This window comes from Equus caballus, chromosome 10 (assembly GCF_041296265.1).
Source record: "Equus caballus isolate H_3958 breed thoroughbred chromosome 10, TB-T2T, whole genome shotgun sequence".
NCBI lineage: Eukaryota > Metazoa > Chordata > Mammalia > Perissodactyla > Equidae > Equus > Equus caballus.
In genome coordinates this window covers 66,166,862-66,183,107 of record NC_091693.1, presented here as the reverse complement: position 1 = coordinate 66,183,107, position 16,246 = coordinate 66,166,862, and the positions used below count along the sequence as shown (strand labels likewise).

General features: G+C 46.9%; 1 protein-coding gene across 6 annotated transcripts in view; it reads right to left on the bottom strand.

Moving 5' to 3' along the window:
• Positions 1–16,246, bottom strand: part of ARMC2 (armadillo repeat containing 2) — a 97,945-nt gene that overhangs the window by 4,655 nt on the left and 77,044 nt on the right. For all 6 annotated transcript variants that reach the window (XM_001916466.6, XM_014734450.3, XM_014734440.3 and 3 more), the window contains exons 13-17: positions 9,000–9,318; positions 5,266–5,388; positions 4,849–4,962; positions 2,772–2,904; positions 2,276–2,436 (exon numbers count right to left, since the gene is read on the bottom strand). In XM_001916466.6, coding sequence (XP_001916501.4) covers positions 2,276–2,436; positions 2,772–2,904; positions 4,849–4,962; positions 5,266–5,388; positions 9,000–9,318 — 850 coding nt within the window. The remainder of the gene's footprint in view (positions 1–2,275; positions 2,437–2,771; positions 2,905–4,848; positions 4,963–5,265; positions 5,389–8,999; positions 9,319–16,246) is intronic.

Here is a 16,246-nt window from a genome sequence, read left to right as displayed (position 1 = left end):
GCTGTATAAGAAGTGTAGATTTCCTGTGACTAGACTGCGCTTGAAGAGGGCCTGTCCTGGAAGGACAGGCAGCATCTGGCTGCATAGCTAAGGGATATGGCCCTGCAGAGGTACAGAGGTTGGGGAAGCACAGGGGAAGACCAGCCTGGCTCTCGGGGAAGGTGAGGGAGGGGAGAAGCAGGGAATAGCCCTGCTACAGTGAAGTGCCTGCCAGGTGTGCTGCCTGCTTCTGAGAAGCCAGGCAGGCCCACATCCGCTTCTAAGAGGTCCTTGTGCCACAAGGCCGCACCATTTTGTTATTTATGGCTAATTGCCCTAGACTTAGGAGCCAAAGGAAGTCACAGATAGCCTTGGTGGAAGCAGCTGCTGCCTAAGGCACAAAAGCCCTACACCCCAGTAGAGTGACTCACGGAACCAATCACATCTTCTCCCCAAATGGGAGACAGATAGAAGGGTGCGCCAACAGAGGAGGCGCAGAGTCACACACACTGAGTGCAGCAAGAAGCAGCCTCGAGGTAGTTGAAGCTGCAGCCCAGCAGGAGCGTAGAGGGAACGAGGGGGAGGAAGGACTTTTCCCGTAACAGCAGGGCTGGGTCTCCAGCAGCGTGGAGCAGAGGATGCCCACCACTGAGGGGCTCACTGGAGGACTCTGCTTCCTTCTGGAATGACCTTCCAGGTCCTGAGTGCCTCTCCAGCAGGCATTGGGCAGCAGGCTTATTTCCTGGCTTCCTTCTTCCCTGGGCTTCCTTCCCTCCAACTCCTCCATCACCCAGGGCAGTGGTTCTCAGTCCTCGCTGAAGAGCAGACTCATCCGTGGAACTTTCTAAAAACGCAGATAATTGGCCTCGCCCCAGAGCTCCTGAATCAGAATTCCTGGGGATGGGGCCAGGATAAGCGTGTTTAATTCCACAGTTGACTCCAATGTTCTGCCACAGTTGAGAGTTGAATTAAGGCAAGTTGAGCATGCACTTCTGCTCCTGGCAACCCGAGAAAGCTGAACGTTCACCGAGGAGACTGTGAACCTCAATGGTTTAAAATCACGCCCATTTTTTCTTACTCTTACACACACAAAATTATATACCTGAAAAAAGAAATTTCACATCAACCTAGCAAACCTGATTCTTTCAAATAACTTCTGGTTCTGAGTTCCTGTTTAATAACATATTGTTACAACACTTGGAATTGACAGAGCACTTTCACAAGTGCGTTTTGAGGACTTGCCGTGTGTCAGGCACTGTCTCAAGCTCTTTGGACGCATCTGCTCATTATCATCCTGACAACCCCACAAAGTAGACATCCGTCCTCCCCATCTTAGAGATGAGAGAATAGAAATTCAGGGAGGTTGAGCCCAGGGTTAAAACCCTGTAAATGATAGAGTGAGGTCTTAAACTCAGAGCTGTCTGAATCCAGCCTCCTGGTCTTTCCAGGATGCTTGTTTAATCTGCATGACTCCATGTGGCAGGGCAGGGATTATCATGTCCCCATTTTAGAGACGAAAAAGACCGGTTCTGAGAGATTCTCTTGTCAAATGCCACCATCAGAGAGAAGGATCTGAACCCATGGCTTCTGTGTCACACTGAACCTTTCCACACGGCCTTGCGGATCCAACACAGTGGCTGAGCAATGGAGGGGGGACATCTCCTCCATTTTGGGAAAAGGATTATTGAAAACACCCATTTACTGACCCAAATCGTTGTTAGACCTAAACCAGGATGAAAAAAATGACCCTAAAAATAAAAACTTTCAAAATGTAAGACACTATCCTCTCTTCTTTGGTTTGTACCCACGATCTCCTATCTTTCAAGGATACAGACCCCCGCCCCCCGTAATAGTCTCGCAGACGGACCCCCACATGATAATTAACATAGCTGCTAATTAAAATGTATAGATTCATTAAAAGCACAACTTAATTCAGAGTAGCTTTTAGCCATATTTCCTCAGTTGCAACAATGCCTATATACTTTTAAACAACAGAAATACATTTATGCTGAGATCTTGTACTTCTGCAGTGTATAGAAAATGCCAAAAAAGAAAAAAAAAAGCCACAGAGAAATCATGACAGTACCCAATGAGTTAAAAGTCCTTGTGTGCCTTTTGTAAGTAACTTTCAGTCGTTTCCCAGATATTTCCAAATTATAATAATCTTTAACATGCTCTTGTTACTTACAGAAACATAGCCACCCAAACACATACTAATCTTTATCCATCCAGGTCACAGAACACAATTTTTATCTCGCTCTGATAAAACTCACAGACTCACACTCAGGAGTCCTACCTAAAAATGATGGCAGCAGGACTAAGAGGGTGTTGGTCTCTTCATCTCCAAAACATGACGAAGCGTTAGTGATATTTTCACTGAAGTTCCATAAAGTTTTGCAAACCAAGCAGGCCAGCTGCCAATCGGTAGGCCCCACATCTCTTAAACACTCCACCAACCTGAGTTAAGGAAAGTCAAACTGAGAAGTTATTAGGTCCGAATCTCTTTTTCTATTTTTAGCATTATGATTATCCTTCTGTAATGCTTAGTGTTTCTATAATTCTGTGACTATTTAATATAATTTCATCGACAATTTTAAGTAGCTACAAAGTAGCGATAACCACCTCTGAAGTAAGTGTCCAGGGGAACCTAAATCCTCTCTTTAGCCCAGACTTGGCTCTTCCAAATGTTGAAATACCTCCCCCCCGAGGAATGACGAGAGGGGCCCAAGCTCCCTGGAAAACTCCGTCCCCGGGATCCTGAGTGAGTGAGGGCTCCAGGCCTGGAAACTTACTTTTTAATGCCACCTCCCTCTTTTAGGATGATGCACTTGTCTTGATCCACGGTGAGATTTAGGAGGACGCCACAAGCAGAAAAGCAGATCTCCTGATGCTTAGCACCCAGCAGGGCAATCAGGAACTTGTGGACTGGGAAGGGCGAGAACAGACACAGACCAGTAAAGCTCAGGGGGCCCAGCTAGGTCTTATTTTACAAAGGGGAAATGGGGAGTGGCTTGCAAAATGGAAACCCTGCAAGGGGACTTACCCATTGTCCAGCAGTGGGTTCACCAACATCCACCACTTCCAGAACCTGCCCCACCCCCCAGGTCCTCTGTCCCCAGATATTGCTACATTTGACTCAGGCATCAGCTCCCTCTCCAAGGCGGGCATAGAGTCCCTGCCTGGGCAAAGGAGGGAACCGCAGACTTCCAACCACACAGGTGACATTCACCTCCAACTTCTGGTTGTTCTCAAGGGCCCTTTTGAATTGCTTAGGAGCAATTTTCTTTAAATTACACAGCTCCTGGGGAGGGGAGTAGGCGCCCGTTGAGATCCTTCCTGAAGTTTTCCAGGTCCACAGCTTGTAAGAGAAGACTTGCTCAGACCCCTGGGAACCAGCCTGCGGCAAGGCAGGAATTCCAGGGTAAGGGGCGTCTCAGATCAGGGCAGGCTCCCTGCCTCTGGGAACCGTTTTCCCTTAGTCCTAGGAAAAGGAACTGTTGGTCCTGTTTCCTCATCCCCCAGTGGGGGCTGGGAGAAAGCATGGATAAGATGTGTGCTCCTTTCTCCTGCATACCTGAGAGGTGGCCACCCATTCTGACTTTGGCTCCACTGGTGGGTCAGACAGTGAGCCTGGCAAAGGCAGCCTCGCATATATGTGTGTTTTTAAGAGTCCAAAGAATGTCCACCAAAACGTGAACAGTTGTCTCCGGGGTAGTGAGAGGACGGGTGAGTGTTTGCTGCTGCTGCTTTTTTTTTAATATCTGTCTTATCTAAATTTCTATCACAAACATGGATAACTAGGTATTTTTTGTTATTCTTACATGAAATATTTGAGATATACAAAAAGTACAGTTAGGGGCCAGCCCCGTGGCCAAGTGGTTAAGTTCGTGCACTCCGGCTTCAGCGGCCCAGGGTTTCACTGGTTCGAATCCTGGGCGTGGATATGGCACTGCTCATCAGGCCACACTGAGGCAGCGTCCCACATGCCACAACTAGAAGGACTCACAACTAAAAATATACAACTATGTACCAGGGGGCTTTGGGGAGAAAAAGGAAAAACAAAATCTAAAAAAAAAAAAAAACAGTACAGTTAGTATAAACGTTTGTGTACCTGCCACCCAGTTTAAGAAATAGAATATTACAGAGCCAATTTTATATCTTTGGGCATCCTTTCCCTTCCAAAGGTAACTTCTGTCTTAAACATGGAGTTTATCATTTCCAAATACTTTTTATACCTTATACCATTACTACATGAGTACATGACATGAACAATACCCAATATTGTTTTGCGTGTTTTAAAACATATTTATGGCATTATTCTGTATATATCTCCCATCACTAGCTTTTTTGCTCCTACATTCCGTGTTTGAGGTTGATCCGTATGGATACATGAACCTCTAGCTCATTTATTTTAATTGCTGTAGAATATTTTGTTCCGTGATGCATTTTTCCTCTTGCCTGTCGGTGGACATTTAGGTTGTTTCCAAGTTTTGCAGTTACAAGCAGTACTGTAATTGACATTCTAGCACACGAAGGAGACTGTCTCTTGAGCCCAGTCACATGGATGGAGATGATGAGTATAGATCACTTGTGTCCCTTAAAGAAACACACACACACACACACACACACACGCACGCCCTCTCGGACTCAGAAGGCCACTCCCAAGGGAGAAGGGAACACGGAGAGCACTTCCTAGATCCATCTTGGCATCTGAGCCGAGAGCATTACTTACGGACAGAACAGAATGTAAAGCACTACTCGTCCCAAAGCAGAAACAAGTGTCATGTTGTCATGACCCAAGCTGCGAAACCGCTCAGCTGTTTATTGGCAAGAAGCACATGTTTACGAATGTACGAGTCATTAACTCACCATTTTTCTGCACAATGAAATCGCAGATGTCGTGATCCTGGGAGAGATTTCCAAAAACGCGCACAGCCTCCAGGATTCCATCCATGTTTTTACTCACCAGAAGCTTGACAAGCACTGGGTTTGGTGGCCAGAGAAATGAAATCGGTGAATTTAAGTTTTAATTTAAAGGCTACTAGAAACCAATATCATATTAAATACTGATAACTTACAAGTTAACAGTGATAAAATACAAAATATAAGGGGACTTGAGCAAGAATTAAGAAACTAACTTTTTCCCAATTCTAATTAGAATCAAATCAGGCTCTTAGATATTTGTATCAGAAATCAGAAAACATGAATGCCTCCAGTTCTGTTTACTTAATAAAGTCAAAAGCTTAAACGAACATGCATCTACACAAACCCAACTCAGAACCTTACATTCAGCAATATACAGCTTTTTGTCTTGGATTACGGAGTTCTTCACTCGGTAGTAAGACAAGTTGTTGATTGTTGCTGTAGTATTGATCACCAGCTCTTCACAATCATCAACTGACTTGTATTCTGAAACAAAGTGAGGATAAGGCTGGCAACGACTCATTGCAGGGGCAGAAACAATGCCATCCTAACTGCAGCAACAGCTGTGGCAGGGACAAGCCATTGTCCGGGGCAAGGTCTGTGCAAGGGCACTGCCTGCTCTTGCTGCTTGCTTCTTTATTACTGATGACATTTCCTGCAGGGAAATGCACCAAATGCAGGGACCACTCCTGGCCGGGGTTTAGAACACACTAAGCTCAATCCCTCCTGCCAAGGGGTCTGGAAAAGTCGGGCTCATCTGGGCCCTGTGTCTGTAGTAAAGCAAAGGTGCCAACACACCGGGAAGCCGAGCCATCTCTAATCCCTTCTGGTTTGCCCTGACCCTGAGCTCTCCCAGGGGCTCCACCCTGGGGTGTGTCCCCCACACCCCCACCGCCCAACAGAATGACCCTTAGGTCATAATCCACCCATGACTTCCAAACACGCAGAATGGGATCCCTCTCACCTCCTCTATGCCCACCTAGCCCATCTCTCCCCTCCTAACTGGCTTCCCCTCTTCCACCTTCACCTCCCTGAGTCTATCCTCAACACTGTGATCCTTTAAAAGTAAGTCGATAGAGAAGGACAATCTCCGTATGACTCCACTCATATGAGGAACTTAAACATGTGGACAAAGAGAAGAGATTAGTGGCTACCCGGGGAAAGGGGGATGGGGGTGGCCACAAAGGGTGAAGGGATGCACCTACAACACGACTGACAAACAGCAATGTACAACTGAAATTTCACAAGATTGTAACCTATCATTAACTCAAAAAAAAAGTAAGTCGACAATGCTGCTCCTCTCACATGGCCCTCAGGCCCTGCCTGAGCCGCCTCCATCCTTCCCTGTCTTGCCTCATCTGCTGCTCTAGCCCCCAGGCCCCACAGTCAACCACACCGGTGTTTGTGCTGTTTTTGAACCTGTCAGCATGATCCTGCCTGAGAACCCCTGTCCTGCTCTTCCTCTGTCTGGAATGTCCTCTTCTTCCAGCTGTCCACTTGGCTCACTCCTCACGTCCTTCAGGTTGTGGCTGAGATGTCACCTTATCGGACATACTTTCCTTAACCACCCACAGAAAATGGTGCCATTATTGGCTTTTCCCCTTTCCCCACTGTCATTTTCCCCATAGCACACATGACTGCCTGACGTCACATGGTTGATGTTTCTTGTTCAGCTCTAAGATGCAGGCTCCACGAGGATTCGGGATTTACCTCTTACTGACTGCTGCATCCCCAGCCCCTAGAAAGGTGTGTGGCATGCAGCAGGTGCTCAGTAGATAGTTGCTGGATGAAGAATGAGTGGACAAATGAATGACCCCTTTAGCCCAGCACACAAGACCCTGAGTAATTCTGCCCCTGCCTTCCCCTCAGCCTCAGCCTCATCTCCTGATTACTCCAGCTACAGTGCAGAGAAGCGTAGAGTCAGGGATGCTGGTTAGGAGCTTCCTGTGACATTCTGAATGACAACATAGCCTAGGCTTGGGCGACAGCAGAGTGATGGAGCAGAGTGGCCGGACTGGAAAACTGTTTGGGGAGGAAAATGGACACTATGTGGTGAAGACTGGATTGGGGGATAAGGGACAGGAATCTCTCAGGATGATCCCTGGGTTTCTGGATTACTTAACTGGATGGACAGCGATCACATTCTCTGAATTAAGGGCGTGGGAAGAGGGTTCAGTTGGCGGAAAGGTCATGAGTTCGGCTTTAGAGGTCTTGAGGTGCTTCTGAAGCATGCAGTCCATGAGGGCTAAGGCACTTGGATATAGGGTCTGGCAATCAGAGGAAAAGGCACAAGTCTGGTTACACTGAACTAGCTACAGCAACCTGACTGACAGAGCTGTGGAGGCAGGACCACTGCCACAGCGGCTCCAGAAGGCAAAGCATTGAACCAAAGCAGATTACTCTCAAGCTTAAGATCTCACGGAATTTGCCTTGCTGGGTTTGGAACTTGCTTGGGACCTCTCACACTTTCCCTTTTTCCCATTTCTCCCTTTTGGAACTGTCACCAACTAGTCATCCCAAGGAACTCAAGGGTGGGTTTGGATATTTTAACTGTTTTTCCAAATTGTTCTTTATCCTTTTGTTATGTTAAGGAGATGCAATCACCAACCTCCCTGAACCAGACCGAGCCTCACCACAAGAGCTATGCCTATGGCCTTTGCCTTCTTTTAATGCTAAGATCTCTCCAGGAGGAGCTTAGGCCTTATTACCCTAACCTGCAGTGTGTGTGGAAGCATGTTTTCCAACTGAACCTGCGCAAGCGAATACCCACCTCTCCCTTTTGAATATTCATTCCCCACCCCAAATCAATATCCCTGCTTCCCTTTGTTTGGGGACGCCATGACTTTTGGAAATGATTCCTCCTGGTCTCCTATTTGCTGCAGATATACTTTACTTTGGGAGACAACTACCTGGTGGAGAGTCTGATTTAACTCGCCAGGAGGGAACCCACTTCCGTTTGGGTTACACAAGGAGAATGTCCACCCTCGGCCTGTCCCATCGTTGTATTTTGGAAGCACATAACTCGTCTGGTTTCATAGGTTCATGGCAGGAGAGGAATTTCTCTTCCTGATATATCTTATCTCAAATCTCACAATATCTGATTTAGATGATATTTAAATGAGACTTTGGACCTTAGACTTTAGAGTTGATGCTGGAATGAGTTCAGAGTTTGGAGCTGTTGAGATGGAGTGAATGTATTTGCATGTGAGAAGGACATGAATTTGGGGGGGCGAGGGGCAGAATACTATTGACTGGATTGTGTCCTCTCTCCCAAATTCATATGTCGGAGCCCTAACCCCCAATGTGAGTGTATTTGGACATAGGGGTTTTAGGAGGTAATTAAAGTTAAATGAGGTCATAAGGGTGGAGTCCTTATCCGATAAGATTGGTGGCCTTAAAGAAGAGGAAGAGAGAGGTCATTTGTTCTCTCTCTCCCCACCTGCAACATGGAAGAAAGGCAGTGGGAACACTTAGTGAGAATGCAGCCATCTGCAAGTCAGCAAGAGAGCTCTCAAGGAGCCCGAATCAGCCAGCACCTTGACATTGGACTTCCAGGCTCCAGAACCATGAGAAATAAATTTCTATTGTTTGAGCCCCCCGGTCTGTGGTATTTGGTTACGGCAGCCTGAGCTGATACAGGGGGAAAGAGGGGACCGAATGACTGGGGGCCATAATTACAGCTAATGTAAAAACGTAACAAATAAAAAGATAAACTTTAATCACATGGACTAACCCACGAAAAGTTCGGGATTTTAAACTCTTTGTGGTTAGTTTGGCCAATTTTTGATAACTCGATTGGCATACTTTTTTTATTGCAATATAAATCACATACCATAAAATTCTCCTTTCAAAGTGTACAATTCAGTGGGTTTTAGTAATGACCTGTATTATTATATTTTATTTTATTTTTTAATCTGGATTACTTTTGAGGATTATTTTTGAGGTAGTTGTCTGCACAGAACAGCTGAGGAGGCTTGTCAACGTGGGCCAATTGTGCTAATAAAACCCTCACCACATCCAAGCCACAGAACCATCTCCAGGCTGGAGGGAGCAGCTCCCGCCCCACGTGTGTGCTGCAGCCAGGCCGCTGGTCTTACCCAGCATGGCGAGGAGCAGGCCCACTACGTGTGGGTTGGCGGCCATGGCCGGGCCGATGCCGGGGTGGATGGCTAAATTGGCGAGTACACGAGTCAGCTTGATGAGCACGTCCTCCGCCTGGGTCGGTGGCCTCTGCACCTTGAGCTGCTCCTCTCCGTCACCCACCCACTTCTTGGACTGCAGGTCCAGTTGGTAGAACGTATGGAACAATGACAACAGGGTGGGGACGCCCCCTTTCTCTTTGGAAAACTGTTCACGAGCCTGGTTATTTTTCGCTGTCAGGTTGCCAAGAATAAAAACAATACGAACGACTAAATCCTGCAATAAATTAAAGACAAGAGTTACAAGTGCAAAGGGGCTGGGACAAGCTGTTGGAGACAGAACAGTCTTTAATTAATTCACGATTCAATTAATAGTAAAATGGAACACGTCTGGCTTCTACTAACTTGTGCCGTATTTGATTCCCAAGATTGGTGCAAATTGCAGAGGAGATTAAAAGCATTTGGCAGCAATGAAAGAATATCAACTGATTGATGCTGTTAGCAAGGTCTATTCAGATCCTTCATCAGAAATTCTGGCTGGCCTTTTTTTTTTCCCAGAGAACAATTAGTGCGGTGGGATAGCATTACTAATAATAATGTATTACATAAATCTAAGTTTTGCTACTAACGGTTTCTTGGGCGTCTGAATTTTTTCCTGAAAGTTCACCTCCTGCTGAAGGACCGTGTTTCCCAAACTCAGACATTCGTGGCTGATTGGGTTCTGTTACAGCAGGGTTTCTCAACCTGGGCACTACTGACACTGGGGCTGGATGATTCTTGGCTGTGGGGGACCGACCGGTGTTTAGCAGCATCCCTGGCCTCAACTGCTAGATGCTAATAGCCCCTCCCCAGACGCCACAACCAAAAATGTTTCAATGTCCCCTGGGGGCAAAATCACCCCTGGCTGAGAACCACTGTGTTATATACACAAACCAACTTGAAAGCAGTACTTGTCTTTCTCCAACAGGGTAGTGGTGACCTGGGTGACACCTTTATAACTATTTGCTAAGCAGTAAATACGTGTTTTATGCATTTTTCTGTATATAGGCTATATTTCACAATAAATACATGTTTTGGAAAACCCCAAGCTGAGAACATTTTACAACAAGATACATAAACAATTATGTTCTTAATGTGACACCAACAGACATCCGATTACGGTAGGCCTTACACGCACGGGTTGAAGGAGGTCCCTGGAGAGGGGAGACTTCAAAGGAACACTTGCCGAGGGTCCGCCCCTGGCCTGGGTTCTCATACCTGGAGTGTCAGGTGCTGAGCTATTTAACAGACAAGGAATAGGCAAGGAGAAGCTGCAGGTCACACAGCCAGTGAGGGGGAGCAGTCAGGACTCGAACCCAGGATCATCCAGACCTGAAGTCCTTTCCATATCGTGCCCTGCCTCCCACCTGGCGTGTAGTTTAATCATCTCCTCCTTTGCCTGGCCTTCTTTCAGAACAGTTAAGGAATTATCTCCTTTTAAAATGCAAATATGTCACCAGGAGGGATTCAGATAAACCTTAACTTTATCAGATGTGTAGTTATCCGCAGCCTTAAGGAACAGGGACAAAGGGCAGAGGGCTGGGCTTGGTTATATCAGGGAGCCAGGTCCAGGTGGGACCTGAGGGGAGGGGTGGGCAGCACAGAGTACTGTGTGTGGCAAAGAGACAGCGGAAGATCAAGGACAAGGACAAGACTTTTGGATTTGCCCAGGGCCACTCTGCCAACACCAATTTGTTCCTGCTTGTTCTTGGGGGAAAAAAAAGTTTTCCCTGGCCCTGGCCTGGAAGAAGCCAGGCTGTTGCTTGTGCAGCTGGGAACCATTTGCCAACATTAAGAAAGGGCGGAGTCTAACACATGGCAAGAACTGGAGCTGGTCCAGGAGGGAGTTGACACTGGAAAAACCTCAGCCCAGTGTGTAGCCAATTGCGGCAGCCGGCGGTCAGGAGAGCCCACTCCTGGGGCCACCCCGGAAATGGGCATGCTAGTCCTCAGGGAACTTTTGAATGCTGGGGGTCTGGGGGAACACACACACACACAAACAAGTAGGAGACGAGGTGCTCAGAGCTTCTGATCTGTTTAAGAAGACAAGGCTCACATGTGGGGTGATAGCAAAGACCCAGCAAGAAGCCAGACACTGAAGGGGCTATATGATTCTTGCTCGAGAACCAGACAGTCTGATTCAGACAGGGCGCTTTACTGAGCCTCTCTCTGTCTCCATTAACTCTTTTGTAAAAAGGGGAAAATATTGTATTGTGATTAAACGAGATAACAGATAAACCACAAATGGTAGTGCGTAACGATTCAGGCATTGTTACAAGCCCTTTTCATGGACTATCAATAAAATGTTAGTAGCATTAAACTATGTAGGACAGATCAAGTGATCTTGTCACCTGATGTCTGCCCTAAGCAGCTTGCTTAACCCTTCCTCAAGGTTGTTTTTCAGAGCTATGCTGGATACCAGTGTCAACCAGCCTGAACCAGATGGAGCCCCACTGCAAGGGCAGCGCTTGTGCAGATGGCCCAGAGAGGACCAAAAGATGCTCTTTATTTCATCTCAATACTAAAGTCTCTGCCCTGGGAGGAGCCTAGGGCTTATTAGCATAACATGCGATGTATGAGAGAGCATGTTGTCAGACTGCGCCTGCGCAAACTAAGACCTACCTGGACATGTGACGCCAAAACTTCCCTTTTAAATATTCATTCCCCACTGGGAATAAAAGACCCCTGCTTCCCTTTGTCTGGGGAGCCACGACTTTGGAAATGATTCCGCTTGGTCTCCTATTTGACGCAAAGAAACTCTACACTGTGTGACAACTACTTCTGGTGGAGGCTCTGACTTTAACTCGCCAGGAAGCGAACCCATTTTGGTTTGCTAACAGTCTTAGAAGAGTTTAGATAAGAGGATGCTCCATGGACAGTCGGGAGTCAGCAAAGTTACATGAATGAATTTGAGTGCGACCTTGAAAAATGCATGACACGCGGATATGTGGAGGGGAGGATGGGGTGGGTTGGTGGGGGGAAAAGATGGGGTCTTGAGAAAGAGTATCTGAGACAATCCCCTTCCTGGGGCCTGGGGTCACCTGGTCTGTCTTTGATAGGGAAGCGGAAGCCTGTGGGTCTTAAATCTAAAACAAGCACACAGAATTTCATTATAATACTTGACTCTCACTTCACGTAAAACCAGTGGTTACGTCATGTAATTCCTGAAGGCAAAGGCTCCTCCCTGGGCTCTGGAAGGAAGCGCTCCTCCACCCTGGCCTGGCCTCACCCAGAGGAAAAGCAGAACGTTTTCCAACCAGGACGGAGGGCACTTGTGAGAACTGGGCTCCTCCAAGGAAAGTTCCATTTTATCTTTTCTAAGTTGAGGAATATGAGCTTTTCGAATAAACTTGGATATATGATTTCTGATCAAAGACACTCGACACGAGTTCTACCTCGGGAAATTGTAATAATTACTACTAGTAGTAGCAGCAACGAACACAAGGGGCTTACAATGTGCCAGGCGCTGTTCCAAGCATTAGATGTACAGAAGAACTAACTCACTAAAAGTGAGAACGTCCAGTTCTTTATCCTGAACAAAGCTGTTCCCAATCTCTTACAATCCAGGTAGCAATCTCCCCATGCACTTGACAGCAGTCATGGTAAACATTTTTGGACTTCTGCATGTTCCCTGGATTGTGCTTTTCTCCCATTTCCACAAAAGTACATTAAGCAAGACGGGAAAGATCAGTGCTTTTAAATGACTTCTTAAAGAATTTATAAGTAGTTGTATTCTGTCAGCTAAAGCATTACCGGAATTAACCAATTTACCTCCTAAGATGTCACTGCCATCTTCTGAAGGATGCTAGACCATCTTTTCTCCCTTCTCCCTCATCCTTGGCCTTGCTCCTTCCCCGCTACCTCGCTACGTCTGTTTTCTCATTAGTCTAACTCAGTGGGGTTCCCTGGCCCTGTACCACCCCCACCTGTCACTGTTGATTTGCCAGGAGTGTTCAGACCAGATCCCTGGCTGTGGGCGGAAGCAGCTTTCCTTAGAGAGCATCGTTCTTCAAAATTCAGATGACCTCTACCCACTGTCTCCTGTGTTCTAATCTGGGAAGATTCCCTGCCACTTTTCTTCTTTGAGAAATTCCCTCAAGCCCCTTCCACTTCTAAAATTCTTTGATTTTAGTATCTCTGTGGGTCCTAATGTGGCAGAGATGATTACTCCTGACAGGGGGAGAAGAAACTCTAGGCTTTAGGGCAGGAAGAGTTAACACTGTCACAATACCTCTTTCCCTGCCTTCAGATGGAAAAAGGAGGGGGTGGTTCCTGGCAGCAGTGGTGCCAACTGAAGGATGGCATGCGAGATCAACAAATGGGGATGACAGATTGCGCTGTGTGTAGCACCAAACTTCCAGCAACTGCTATGCCCTGTCCTCTTTCTCAGGGTTGGCTAAGCCATCTTTTTTTTTTCTTTCTTCCCCCCAACTTTCTCAAATGTATTCTCCCCGAATCGTGGGAGCATAGAATAGGCCAAAACAGGAGCTGTCTCACAGGAGGTTGGCAGAGGTGGTGTTCCCTTATTCCCATGCTGGTGCTTGTCTCGACTCATCGGAAATCCTAAAGAGGAACTGAGCAAGAGGGCTTTGCAAGGCCCCTTAGCTCACCGAGGGTGGCCTCTGCACCACGCACACGAGTGCACTGGACGGTATTGTGGACAGGTTCTTCATTGCTCCACAGCCCAATCCACCTCAAGTCTACAAAGTATCACTGAATTAAAATCCTACAAAGATGTGGAAAATTAGACAAAGGCCAAAATCATCGATTTGTAGAGACCACCAATTCCACAACAGAAAACTACTTCATCAATACGCAGTTCTTCTCTGATTCTTACACAGTATCTGAGAACGACCTACAAATCAACACTGCACTTTTATGGCATTTTTATTAAATTTAACACAAAGTTGGCTATTCATACCACAACTATGGAGTTTGGAAACACGAAGATGAATCAGGAGAGATGATCTTTTTTGTTTTTTTTTTTTAAAAGAAGTCAGTCTAGTATAACCAGTTCATATCGACCTTCTATTTTTGCTTAAAATGGAGTCAGCCTAGCAACAGCCACGGCCAACCGGGGCTCAGACAAACAGGTACACCTACGGTCAGAAGCCGGACCTCCACTGTGCATTCCAGGTACAGCCTGTGGGATATTCTCTTCAGTTTCTCATATATTGTGCCCTAATGAGCAAGCACGTTACTCAATCTGAACGGGCTCCACATGCCTGGAAATAAAATTACTTTAACTGGAACAAAACAAGGACTCTGCTGAACAGAATGGTCTGTATCAAGTTGCAGCAGCAGTTGTGAGAGACTGGCCTAACGTCCACGAAGGAAAATTTCCCCCCACACAGAGACGTGGAGACAGAGGCTTCAAGAGGCTCACTGACCCCAAAGTCCAACACTGGTGAAGAGAAGAGGCAGGATGTGGACAATCACCTCTCAACATACAAATGGCTTCCAAAACCACCTTCAGCCTGTCTCCTCATTCCCAATGACCCTCATCTTCCCAATCCCCCTGACAGCCCTAGAGGCATCTTTGATTTCTCCCTATCTCACTGCCCTCACCAACCACTCACCAAGTTCCCTCCACTCCGTCATCTCAAAATCTCCCCAACGCCCCCCTTCCCATGCCCACTCTGGTTAACCCGTCTGTAGACTCTAGTCAGAGACCCTTGATGGGCTCCTCCTTTGGCCCTCAACATTAACACCACTTCTCAAAGCACAGCTCTTACATCATCCCCTTGCTCAAAAACATCCACCGCCTATTAAATGACAAAGTCAGCATCTAATGCACCATCTGGCCCCGTGCGACCACTTCTGCATTACTTCACATTACTCCCCGCCCACAGCCAGCCAAAGTGAACACATTCCTCCCCAACTCCCACACCCTTCCTACCGTACCTTAAAATAACTGATGTGCACAATGTTGACCGCGGGGAAGGAAACATATCAAGCTGTCAGAGACAGAATAAACTATGTTCAGCAGACTCCGCTTACTCAGGACAGGACTACTTCGACTAATCAAGGAAAACATTTTAGAAAGATTTTCAAGAATGGGTTGAAATGGAAGGGGCTGTAAATGTGTTTAAAATCAGAACCTTGTCTTAAGTAGAAATTAATCAAGATGCCATGTTTAAAACTTGGTTAGAAACTTCTCGTGCAATCTGGATCTGAGAGATGAATCAGGATTTGCAATTTGCAACATTTACCCAACTTTCCACCTTCAAACAAAACCCCAACATTAATTGAGCCTATAGGTGGCTTGCAGAACAGATACATTTTACCAAGACAGACCCAGGCACTACTGCAAAATTGCTAATTAACCCCCAGGTACTGAGAGAGAGTCAACAGTTTGCATAAGTGCTGAACCAAACAGAATGGAAGGATCTGAGATGTTGGAGACTCAAAAGCCAGACTCTAAGTAGAAAACCACTTAAAAACCAGAAGAGATTCTACTTGATGCCTTCACATGTCTCCACTCCATCAGCAATCACTTACTGAGCACCCACTCTACACTCAGCTGAATGTGGCTATCACTCAAAGGCACCAGAGCGATGCTAGAATTTCACTGTGCTCTGTTCTTTTTTAAGTCAGCAGACATAAATCAGGTGTTTGGGTTCCGTGCTGAGTAGGGGAAGAGTCAGTTCCACAAGGGCAAAGCAGCAGGAGCTGGAAAGAATGAACAAGCTAAGGGCTTATTGCACTGCCCGCCCAGTCAGGGGTGCAGACCAAGGCCAAGGCTGAAAAAAGGAGCGAGCTCAGCCAAACGCTCCCACTGGGAATGTGCCTGCAGAGGGGCTGGGAAGAGAGCCACAGGGCACGCTCCTGCCAGGCAGGAGGCAGAGGGTGAGCCGGGAGCCAAGTTGCCATATAAAGCCACCAGGGGAAGGGGTGGAGGTGCCTCCTTAACCAATCCCCAGCGGTCCCGAAGAGGACAGAGGGGAGAGAGAGGTCACATTATCTCTGGACTGCTGCTCGGCTGCGGTTGCATTAGCGATGAGCAGCTAGAAAAATGGCAGATGTTTTTGCTCTCACTCTCCAGACATCCCAGGGCTCATTTTCAACACCACGACGCCTGAGCATTCCGAATCAGACAGTGTGCACCGTGCGCACAGGGCTAAGCACAACTGCTTCCCCTAGAAGAAGCCTAAATGGAATAAGAG